This window comes from Diplotaxodon limnothrissa, linkage group LG12 (genome assembly GCF_057381915.1).
Source record: "Diplotaxodon limnothrissa isolate DT_005_m linkage group LG12, D_limnothrissa_male_GT1.1, whole genome shotgun sequence".
Classification (NCBI taxonomy): domain Eukaryota; kingdom Metazoa; phylum Chordata; class Actinopteri; order Cichliformes; family Cichlidae; genus Diplotaxodon; species Diplotaxodon limnothrissa.
This window is the reverse complement of record NC_140607.1, coordinates 20,687,314-20,697,021: the sequence shown is the minus strand read 5'-3', so window position 1 is coordinate 20,697,021 and position 9,708 is coordinate 20,687,314. Positions and strand designations below refer to the sequence as shown.

General features: G+C 40.9%; 2 protein-coding genes across 2 annotated transcripts; one reads left to right on the top strand and one right to left on the bottom strand.

Annotated features, from left to right (window-relative positions):
- Positions 1-246: 246 nt before the first annotated feature.
- Positions 247-4,676, bottom strand: tchp (trichoplein, keratin filament binding). The gene is made up of 13 exons (XM_085368240.1): positions 4,647-4,676; positions 4,093-4,287; positions 3,119-3,329; positions 2,974-3,030; positions 2,554-2,622; positions 2,050-2,223; positions 1,840-1,952; positions 1,676-1,742; positions 1,412-1,584; positions 1,239-1,320; positions 955-1,140; positions 391-534; positions 247-301 (listed from the first exon to the last, which is right to left on the bottom strand). Exons 2-13 carry the CDS (start codon positions 4,281-4,283, stop codon positions 269-271), a joined length of 1,500 nt encoding a protein of 499 aa, XP_085224366.1. The 5' UTR covers positions 4,284-4,287; positions 4,647-4,676; the 3' UTR covers positions 247-268.
- A 1,266-nt stretch (positions 4,677-5,942) lies between these two features.
- gltpa (glycolipid transfer protein a) lies at positions 5,943-9,441 on the top strand. Its single transcript, XM_085368239.1, has 5 exons — positions 5,943-6,045; positions 8,181-8,239; positions 8,311-8,444; positions 9,006-9,156; positions 9,259-9,441. Exons 1-5 carry the CDS (start codon positions 5,943-5,945, stop codon positions 9,439-9,441), a joined length of 630 nt encoding a protein of 209 aa, XP_085224365.1.
- The last annotated feature ends 267 nt before the right edge of the window (positions 9,442-9,708 follow it).

Below are 9,708 nucleotides of genomic sequence, written 5' to 3'. Positions count from 1 at the left end.
GGTGAGAGCTTTTATTTTAACTTTAACATTGGACGTTTTTGTCCTGAATTTGGACGGAGAGTTTCTTTGTGCATCTGTCACTTTGAAATCATTTGACAACACATAATGCTTCATGCTCAGTGTTGACCAACAGCGTAATTACTGTGACAAATGGCCTTTAAGTCTTCATAGGGCTGTTTTAAAAAGCATGAAATATCCTTTAAGGCTAATTCCTAACAGAAAAAATACAACAGCTCATGTTCGGCTTCACTTCAGTCTGGCAGGTCTCTCATGTCCAGGCTGATCGTGGCCTGCTGTGAATCTGAAAGAGATGGTTTCAAGCATATTTTAATATTAAAGAGCAATTTTAAGCTTGGAATCATGAATACGGCTGCCTCACTCTTCTTTCACCTTGTCCTGGTATCCTTTCTTGGCGATCCTCTGCATCTCAAGCCTCAGCTCCTCTTCTTGGATTCGAAGGGCTTCCCGTTCTTCCTCTTCCTCCTGTTCTTTCCTACACCGCTCCTCCCACTGCGCCTCTTGTTGCTGCTCCACCTACATAACATGAAAACAAACAACTTCACATATGATTTCTTATTTAACCTCCTAAGACCAAACTCTTTCATGGCATGCAATTTTAATTTCTCTTTGATATTTGGGCTGATTGGGACCTGATGAATGTAAAAACAAAGATTTACCAGATTTTTTTTTTTTTTTTACCTTTTTTTGTTTCTAAGAAAAATGAGAGCCACAAATGAGGATATTCGTATAAAATTTCGATCGAACAGTAGCAGTATAATGTCCTCGTAAGTAGATATCAAGGCCCTTGTAGAGCAAAATTGAGTATTTTGGTCTTAATAACCCAAAATGTGATGTCCACATATGTGGACGCCAGGTCCTAGGAGGTTAATGCATAGTTGGGGAAATAAACCTGAGAACCCCCTCCCATAAAAAACAAAATAAAAAGTATCCAACCTGAGCATTTATCTCTTGCATCCGCGCTGTCCTTCGGCCCTCTTCTTGCTCCTTTTCCCGACGTCTGAATTTCCTCTCCCACTCAAGCTCCTTGATAAGCTCTTCTCGTCTCTTTAGAGATTCCTCCTGAGCCTCACGGTTCTTCTGTATTTTCAGCTCTATCTGCTGCTGTCTCTCCACAAGCACCTTATCAAAAAAGACAGGAAAAACCCAAAACAGGACAACTTTTATTTGAACTCACATCTTTAAGCTTTACTTCAAGTTTTACTCCAAGAGAAATTTACCTCATGCATGAGCCGTTCTCTGGCTTTCCTCTCTTTCTCCCACTGAACTTCTCGTTTCTCCCAAACATGCTGAGCTTCTTCCCTACGAACAAATGGGATGCATTGATTTGTATTCACAGAGCCGCACGTGCGCCTTTCTGGAGAGTTGAGGCTTACTAAATCTTGGCGCTCACCTGTGTAAGACTTCAAACTCAGCTTCCCTCTCACGCTCCAGTTGCAGCTGCTCTTCAATCACACGTTTCATCCAGGCTGCATCAGCGACAGCTCTTTCCCTTCTTGCAGTCTCCAGCCTCCTGTCCTCCTCCTCTCCTTCAAGCAAGGCTGCCAGGATCTTACGATCGGCCTCCTGGTGTCGTAAAAAGGATTTCAAAGAAAAGGTCTGGGGAAGTTATCTGGATGATCACACAGTAAAATCTGCAGGTAAAAAAAGTATTTACCAGTTCTTCCTGCACTTGCTGGGCTCTTCTTCTCAGCTGAGCTCGATACTGACGGATCAAGAAACGCCTAGTGCAACATGAATCCCATATGTAAAGTACCTCAGTAGATTGAAATATCATACCACTCTTTTTGTTTGGTCATCTGGAGAATAAGCTTCACATACCCGATCTCAAACTTCTTCCTCTGTTCCTCCGCCTTCCTCCTGTCCTCCTCTATCTTCTCCAGCTCCCACTGCTGCAACAGTAGAGCCTCTTGCTCCTTTTTCAGACGAGTGGCCTGTAAGAGAAAAATAAAAAATAATCTTGTTTACAAAAAAAAAAGCCTGCAAAGGTGGTTTTGCACAGAAGAAATTGTTTGCTGATGCTCTGAATACCTCTTCTTCTCTCAGCTTCAGTTCTTCCATCTGCTTGCGTAGCTCCTCCCCTCTCCTACGCTCCTCGTCTTTCCTTTTCTCCTCCGCTTGTTTGATCCTCTCCAGAGCTTCTCTTCTGGTCCTCTCGTACTCGTTTTCAAAGCGTCTCGTCTCCTCCTGGTACGCCACTTCTTTCTGCATGTTTGACAAGCTGGGTCACTTACAGTAAGTGTCAAAGCTTTCTTAATTATGCACCACCTTTGAGGGGCTGACCAGAGTAGGTTGCGGCCGTGATACTTTGCTCACAGAGTACACGAACACTGTTCAATTAAAAATAGATGTGTTACATAAAAACTTGGCCACATAAAAAGATAATGACTTGTGGGTCATATGTGTCAACACCGGCCTGAGAAGGGCTATACTATGAAGTACTGAAGCAACTTCTTCAATACTGGCTATCAAAGTTATTAAAACACTGAAATGAACATAACTGACTTTGTCTGGTGCCTGGAATGATCCACCTACCTGTTTCTTCTCAGATATCTGCTCCTGCCATTGGCTGACAATGTGATCTTTATGTAATCCTGACTCCAGCTGCAGACAGATTGAAAGAGTGAGTTGTGACAAAGCTGAGACAGAGATACTGATGACCTTGACCCTGGGTGGAAGGGATACCAGAACATTTCTTTTTCTTAAGTCAACACTGGAATCAGGTTAACAGAAAGTCATGGAATATCTGCATCACAGGCCATATAGGTTTCCAGATCAAATGGATGTCTTGACAAAAAGTGTCTGTTTCCTCTACTTGGTGAACTCTCTAGACGTATGGGGTGGTCACTAGATTCCTGAAGCCGTCAAACACTTCATCAGTGGTAACACCTCGAGGTCTGAGGTATGGGGCTTGGCAACTTGTCACATTTGCATCAATAGTTTAAACTTGCCTACCTTTCTCAGCTCTTGGTTGTTTCTCTTCCAGTGCTCCCTCAGCAGCTCCTGTGCAAGCTAGGCATGACAAAAAAAATGAACGGGGATTGCAAACTTACATGGCACAACACTGTGGTGAATATTTATGGGGCAATATTCCACCAACTTTCTTTCTTCTGTCTTCTCTTGCCGTGCGAAGCTCTTCACTTTTTTGCACCAACTGACTTGCCAACGTGCTCCTGTCGGGCACCATCTCTCGGAGCTCTGCCTCAAGTTGGTTTTGCTCCTCTTGCAGCATTACCCTGAGTCGATTCCTGCGCTGCTCCAAGCTGGCTTTCTTTTCTTCCTTCAGTCTGTCTTTATGGTATGCTGACATACTGAAAACAAAAAGAAGAAAAATGCTTGGGTAAAAAAATTAAATAAATACTAGCATTTTTGTCAACTGATGACAAAGAGCAACACAGTAAATATAATAACATAAGGCTATTTATCTATTTTTTAAACTATTTTATACAGACAAACAAATATGACATACATACATATATATATGTTGTTACACAGATTTAAAGGAAGATACACTATGGTATACTCACAATACAACAAACAACTTAACACTACTTCTCTTAGCATACCAGCATATTCTAATAGGCCAAAGAAATTCATGAAAACATTTATTTATTGTAATTTCAGTATTTATGGTATTTCCAGGATGTTCCTGGCTTTACCACATTGGATTCCTGTAGGTTTTAGATTTTAAGATTTTTCTGCTCCCAGCCTGAGATGAGACCAATCCCTGGCTGTTGTAAAATCGAGACTTCAACATAAAGGTTAGCCTAGTTTTGCCATAGGTAGGGAGTAGTGTCAAGTACTATCACTTTTTTTATAACACAAAACTTATATATGACATGGCGTGATTACTTACAGAGCCATCTCCGAGGGCAATAAAGGAGAAACAGGATGATAATGCTGGAGTACGTTATGGCAATCATGTAAAATTAATGACAAGAAAATGAAAGGAGGATACAAAAATAAAATCACCAAATATAAAGCAATGTGTAGTTATTTAGTTGGATTGCTTCAATATTTGTGTAACGTTTCGGAGACCGTGTGAGTGAGAGCATCTATGCTGGAGGAAGTTACCTCTGCTGGTAGGATTGACGGGAGCTCCACACCGTCTGTTTCTGGCTGCGGATGCTCTGCTCTCTGAAGTACTGAGCATGCAGCTCCCACTGCTGCCGCCACCGGGCCTCCTGCTCCCGCTGCCGGGCCAGCTGGTCGGCCAAGACCCGAGATCGACTGGGCACACGGGTCGAAAGTGTCGGCAGAGCCATGAACCTGAACAGTTAGCACAAATGAAAGCTTGATATTAAATTTGCTAAAAATAACAGTGCAGACATAGTTTCATTAGGGCATGTAGCCAGTCAGTATGCACGAATGCAGACATCACAAGTCAAAGGTCTCTTGGCCCCATCATATATTCACTAATGCTGCTTTTTTAAAGTAACTAGTTACTTAACAAATACTGACGCCGAAGACAGCTCAATATCTCCACTGTTATAGGTGATCTGCCCATGAAAAAATTATAATTTCATGGCCATAAAGAAAACAATAAGAACAAAAGACTACCAGCTCCAACTACCCGTCTGCACTCGGATATAAGGAGCGTTTAGCTACACCGATAGCAGCCACTTTACCTCTCGGTGCTACCTTGGATTGCCTCCCCTTGGCTTTTAATTAAAAAAAAATCGACGTTTTGCTTTCAAACAAGGAAAGCTCAAATTTACTCACTACAGCTTTCCTTAGTTACCGATACATACACTTCCTAGTTACTCATACGCTACGGGATGAAGTGAAGGTCAAATTTAGCTAGCGGCGGAAAACGCGAAACGCATAATTGGAAGTTTGTTTCCGCCACTGAATTTTCTTTGTCTTTGTCGTCGTCGATAAGTCATGATTTTATGTGATTATCTCTTCGGTCAGTGTGTTGAAATTTTGTAACTTTCCTTTAAATTTTCATTAGATATGATTCGACACATCTATCTGATACTACCACTAATACTATTACTACCACTGATATTAATAATATTAATATTAATTAGAACTTACATGAAACTAATAATTAACAATAAGAACTAGCAAACCTACTCTGCAAACTAAACTATATTTAACACAAAATGTTAAAACTAAAAAGGACTAAAATAAAATAATCTACGTAAAATACCAAACTGCGGAGTTCATGTGTGATACTATTTTGTCTGTCTCTTACAGTAAGATATTACATAGTTGTTATATGCTTGCACGAATCCCGGGATAACTATAACTAACTAACAGATAAACAGATAAATTAAGTGGAACCAAAGAGCGATATTCCACCAGACTCCATTAGTTGGCAGCAAAGCAGCACATGCGATTAAACGCAGAGGAAGACCAGTGTCAGCTGATGGAGCACATCAGGTGCTGTTTACTCTGGACTTGTTTCTTCTGTCTGGTACCGTTTATCCGCCCTCTGATGGCCCGGACCTATCACTAACATGTCGATCACATGAGCTCCTCTGCAGCCAGGAGTTCAGTGTAGGTGACTTCCATGTGTGTGTAAGAGAGAGAAAGAGAGATGTGTGTGTGTGTGTGTGTGTGTGTGTGTGTGTGTGTGTGTGTGTGTGTGTGTGTGTGTGTGTGTGAATAGATCTGTCCGTGTGTGTGTGTGCGTGTGTGTGTGTGTGTGTGTGTAAGGGTGAGAAAGAGAGAAAGAGAGAGGTTTCTCTATGTGTGTGTGTGAGAGAGAGATTTATCTGTGTGTGTGTGTGTGTGTGTGTGTGAATAGAGAGAGAGATGTCGCTCTCTCTTTCTCTCTCTCTCTCTCTCTCTCTCTCTCTCTCTCTCTCTCTCTCTCTGTGTGTGTTCTCCTCCTCCTATCACTGTGAAGCTGCAGTGGAGGACTGACAGCCTGTTGCTATCATTTCAACAGTTAGGAGTGTATCCGGACTAAAGAGATGGCTCTGCTAATGGAGCACCAATTCAGACAGCTGCCAGCTGACAGACAAGTGGAAACAAGACCGTTTCTGGAAGCTGTGTCATACCTTCCACCATTCTTTGGTAAGTGAAGTTTCCACAGTGTAACACAGGGGAGACTACATTAATGGGACTGCAAATGAAGTTGTGAATTTTAAAAATAGATGACAGCAGGGAAAATGTATAGTTGTGGTGCTTTATGATTAACCTCTCAAAGGCTTCCAGATTAATGCCACGGACCGATCGTGCTTTATACTTCCAGGACTGTTAAACTGGTCCAGTAGGCACAAAATGTGCAGTTTACGTTAAAATTACCACCCATGCAATGGACGTGTTTTTTTCCACTGCTGTGAATCTTCATTTGGAATTTGTCTGATTATTAAACACTGAACTTGTGGTGAGGATAAATCTGTCACAACACTTCCATCTCGTTTAACAAAACGATGTTGCTCTTCCTAATGATAATCTTTTCTGGATCGTGTTTCTCTCCACCAACCTGTCCACAATCCTTTAGCATGCATAATTTACTCCACTGGCCTGGATTTTAAGTTGTGAAAATTGATTAGTACGGTGTTGAGTTCCCCATGCCCATTCACCGGTGCCGCAGTGCGCCAGGGCATCTTTGTGCGGCTTCATTCTCTATTAATATGCCAAAGTCCCTCCATTGAATTTGCCACGTGAAACCCTTGAGATGAACCAAGTCTGATGTCGATATTAGGCTCTTTCCTCCTTGTCACCATTATTCTTCCTGACCCAGAAATTTTTGAGCCAACTTTCCTACAGGCCATTACCATCCCGCACACTCATAGTACATTCACACAGGTGTCTGAAACTCTCTTCCCTAATTAGTGTCCTAATAGACTTCACTCCACTGGCACGTTCACTCTCCTGTTAGTCTTGTTTCAACACACCAGTGTATTTTATTTTTATTTATATCTAAATAGAGACTTGTTATTTAACCTGTAGTAGTAAAAGTTAGTAGTAAAATGTCATCATGGCTTTGCCTCAAATCATTCTGAGTCATTTCAATTAGTAAGTTTTACTTTATGCTTGTTATTAGTAATAAATAATTAGTAGATAAATAATTAGTTTCAGAAGTCCAATATTTAGTACAAAAACCTTTTCCCCGTGGAGTGTATGGAAATTAAAGGGATCTGAAACATTAAATGATGCCATTAGTGTTGTGGCGATGCATTACACTGCATTGCACAATAGAAAAGGCTTAGTCATGGGTAGTTTCCAGTAACAGCTCAAGAGCTAAAGGCTGTCTGTTGTGTTAGCAGGTCAGCCATGAACCATGGGAGGTCCGCACTCGAGATGTCTTGTTGTTCATTATTACTATTCACTCAGCATCGCCTAATTAACAGATACCAAATGAAAACAGTGTTATGTGTCTGATACTCGCTGTCCAACAGCAGATTTTTGTCACCGCAGACATTTTGACCTGTCACTGGTGGGAAAACAAAGGAAAAACACTTTCTTAACGAATGTTCACTAAACAATCCTGCACTTTATTTATTTATAATCATAGTTGTAGAGTCAATGCTCACCTGTCACCCTACAACATACCTGCCGTGCAGCACTGATGCAGGGTGCGGTCAGAGGTTACACAGGCTTAAAACTTTTAACCAGAGGGTGCAAAAAAACCACTGGCAGTTTGCACATGCTTTTTCCATCATTTTACTAAAGCTATATCATTATTCACGAGGGGTCGCCACAGCACACAGCTCTATTTATTTGATTTGGTAGTTTTCAGTTCTTTTAAAAACCAGATGCCTGATGCAACTCCAAAGGGATTTGTGTCTGCTTTCAGAAACAAATCAGGGACGAATGTGTAAACCACTTAGATTTTTAAAGACATTACTGTTCAACAGTCTACAAGTACGGACAGGTCAAATAGCAAACATGGGATTAAGCTCTTGGGATTCCATTGTAATCTTGAAGGACAGCTATAATTAAAAAAATCTAACTTCTAAAGGGGTTGTGAGATTGTTCGTAAGTCCCCACAGATGATCCTGTGCATTCAAACTGGAGTTTAAGTCAAGTTTAATACAGATTCAAATTGAGCTTTTGTGTTAATTAGTAGGAGATGTTGATTACCTCCAAAGAGAATGTTCATCATCTCATATGAGCTCCGTAGTTTTTGTTCACATGTGTGGGGAAATAAGTTTTGACTTCTTTAATTGCGAGTCACAGCCTGTGTAAATATTCCTCCTCAGACTGCCTCGGCTCTACTATTTTCGCACCGATCAAGGCTGACATATCGGGTAACATCACAGTAAGTATGCCCCTTGACTTCTACATTGCTAATGGATGATACAATGATACAATAACTGTTTTATTTAACAGAAAATCAAGTCTGTTTATGATAGCAACCCCGGACGGTTCAAGACTCTCCAGCAGATTTTGGAGGCAGAGAAGGACATGCATGGAGGAGAATGGCCCAAAGTTGGAGCAACTTTGGCACTTATGTGGCTAAAAAGGTGTGAGAAACTCTACATTTTAGACCAGGGGTGTCAAACATAAGGCCCAGGGGCCAGAATCAGCCCAGCAAAGACTCCAAGTAGGCCCGGTGGACAATTTTCTAAAACATGAAGGAGGGCATATATTTTAAACTTTTAACTATATTTTAAAATGTTGTTTTAAAAATACTTTCAACTATCAATTTGACATCTTTTCCTGCTGATAAAGAATCCCCAACAGCCATTCATACCACGGCAAAAGTTCTGCTAGCACTCTGAGCCCAGAGTGCTAGCAGAACTTTTTCTGTAATTTTACACATTTATCATTATAAAAACTGAGATTTTCTATTGAAACAACACTTCTTCATCTTTTATTAATATATCTTAGGGACTGACTGTGTAGTTAAAAGTCCTTACATTGACAGAAAGTGGAGTTTCACTCTTCTGTCAATGCCACTTAATGTGGCCATCGATGTAAAATGAGTTTGACATCCCTGTTTTAGACTGTTGTGCTGCACTTGCTTCGTCAAGCTGAGAAAAGTCCTCGTCCATAATCACTGTGCATGTCTTCTTGTCCAAAAGGGGTCTAAAATTCATCCAAGTTTTCCTTCAGAGCCTGGTGGACGGTGAAAAGGACGAGAACAATCCAAACCTTATCCGAGTCAATGTCACCAAAGCCTATGAAATAGCACTTAAAAGATATCACGGCTGGTTTGTGCAACAACTGTTCAAGGTGCATTCAAAGTAGCTACAAAAATTTTCTTTATACAATAAATGTGTCATAAGCTCATTAGACGCGTAGGCTTGTGAGTAAAATCTGTGCTTGTTCTTATAGGCGGCTCTTTTTGCTGCTCCGTATAAGTCCGATTTCCTGAGAGCCCTCTCCAAGGGTCGGGATGTCAAGGAAGAGGACTGCTTGGAAAAAATCAGAAAATTTCTCATCAACTTCTCTGCAACTGTTGATGCTATATACGACATGTACAATAAGATGAATGCTGATCTAGACTACACAGTGTGAATGCAGGACTTCCCTGCGTTTTCCTCAGTGGGAGTGATGTAATCATTAAGTCGTTTATGTTCAGCAGCTCTGCAGTCCGCATGTTTAAAAGACAGCTCACTGTGACAGAGCATAATATTCACTTCCGGCTTTGCTGGTGAATCTTTTCCTCAATCTTATTTGATTCTGGGACGAGAAATCCAAATATAGCTATAAAGTAAATATTGTTTTTACATAACAATTGCATTTCTTTACTCTGTGTTTGAACATTCGTGTTGCATTCAGGTT

Excerpts from the sequence above, each read along its gene's own strand:
- tchp (XM_085368240.1), bottom strand. The coding sequence starts at position 4,283 with ATGGCTCTGCCGACACTTTCGACCCGTGTGCCCAGTCGATCTCGGGTC. Across the intron at positions 3,031-3,118 it reads GAGAAGACAGAAGAAAGAAA|CTTGCACAGGAGCTGCTGAG; the intron begins GTTGGTGGAATA and ends TGTCATGCCTAG. Across the intron at positions 1,321-1,411 it reads GAGTTTGAAGTCTTACACAG|GGAAGAAGCTCAGCATGTTT; the intron begins GTGAGCGCCAAG and ends ATTTGTTCGTAG.
- gltpa (XM_085368239.1), top strand. The coding sequence starts at position 5,943 with ATGGCTCTGCTAATGGAGCACCAATTCAGACAGCTGCCAGCTGACAGA. Across the intron at positions 8,240-8,310 it reads ACATATCGGGTAACATCACA|AAAATCAAGTCTGTTTATGA; the intron begins GTAAGTATGCCC and ends TTTATTTAACAG. Across the intron at positions 8,445-9,005 it reads GCACTTATGTGGCTAAAAAG|GGGTCTAAAATTCATCCAAG; the intron begins GTGTGAGAAACT and ends CTTGTCCAAAAG.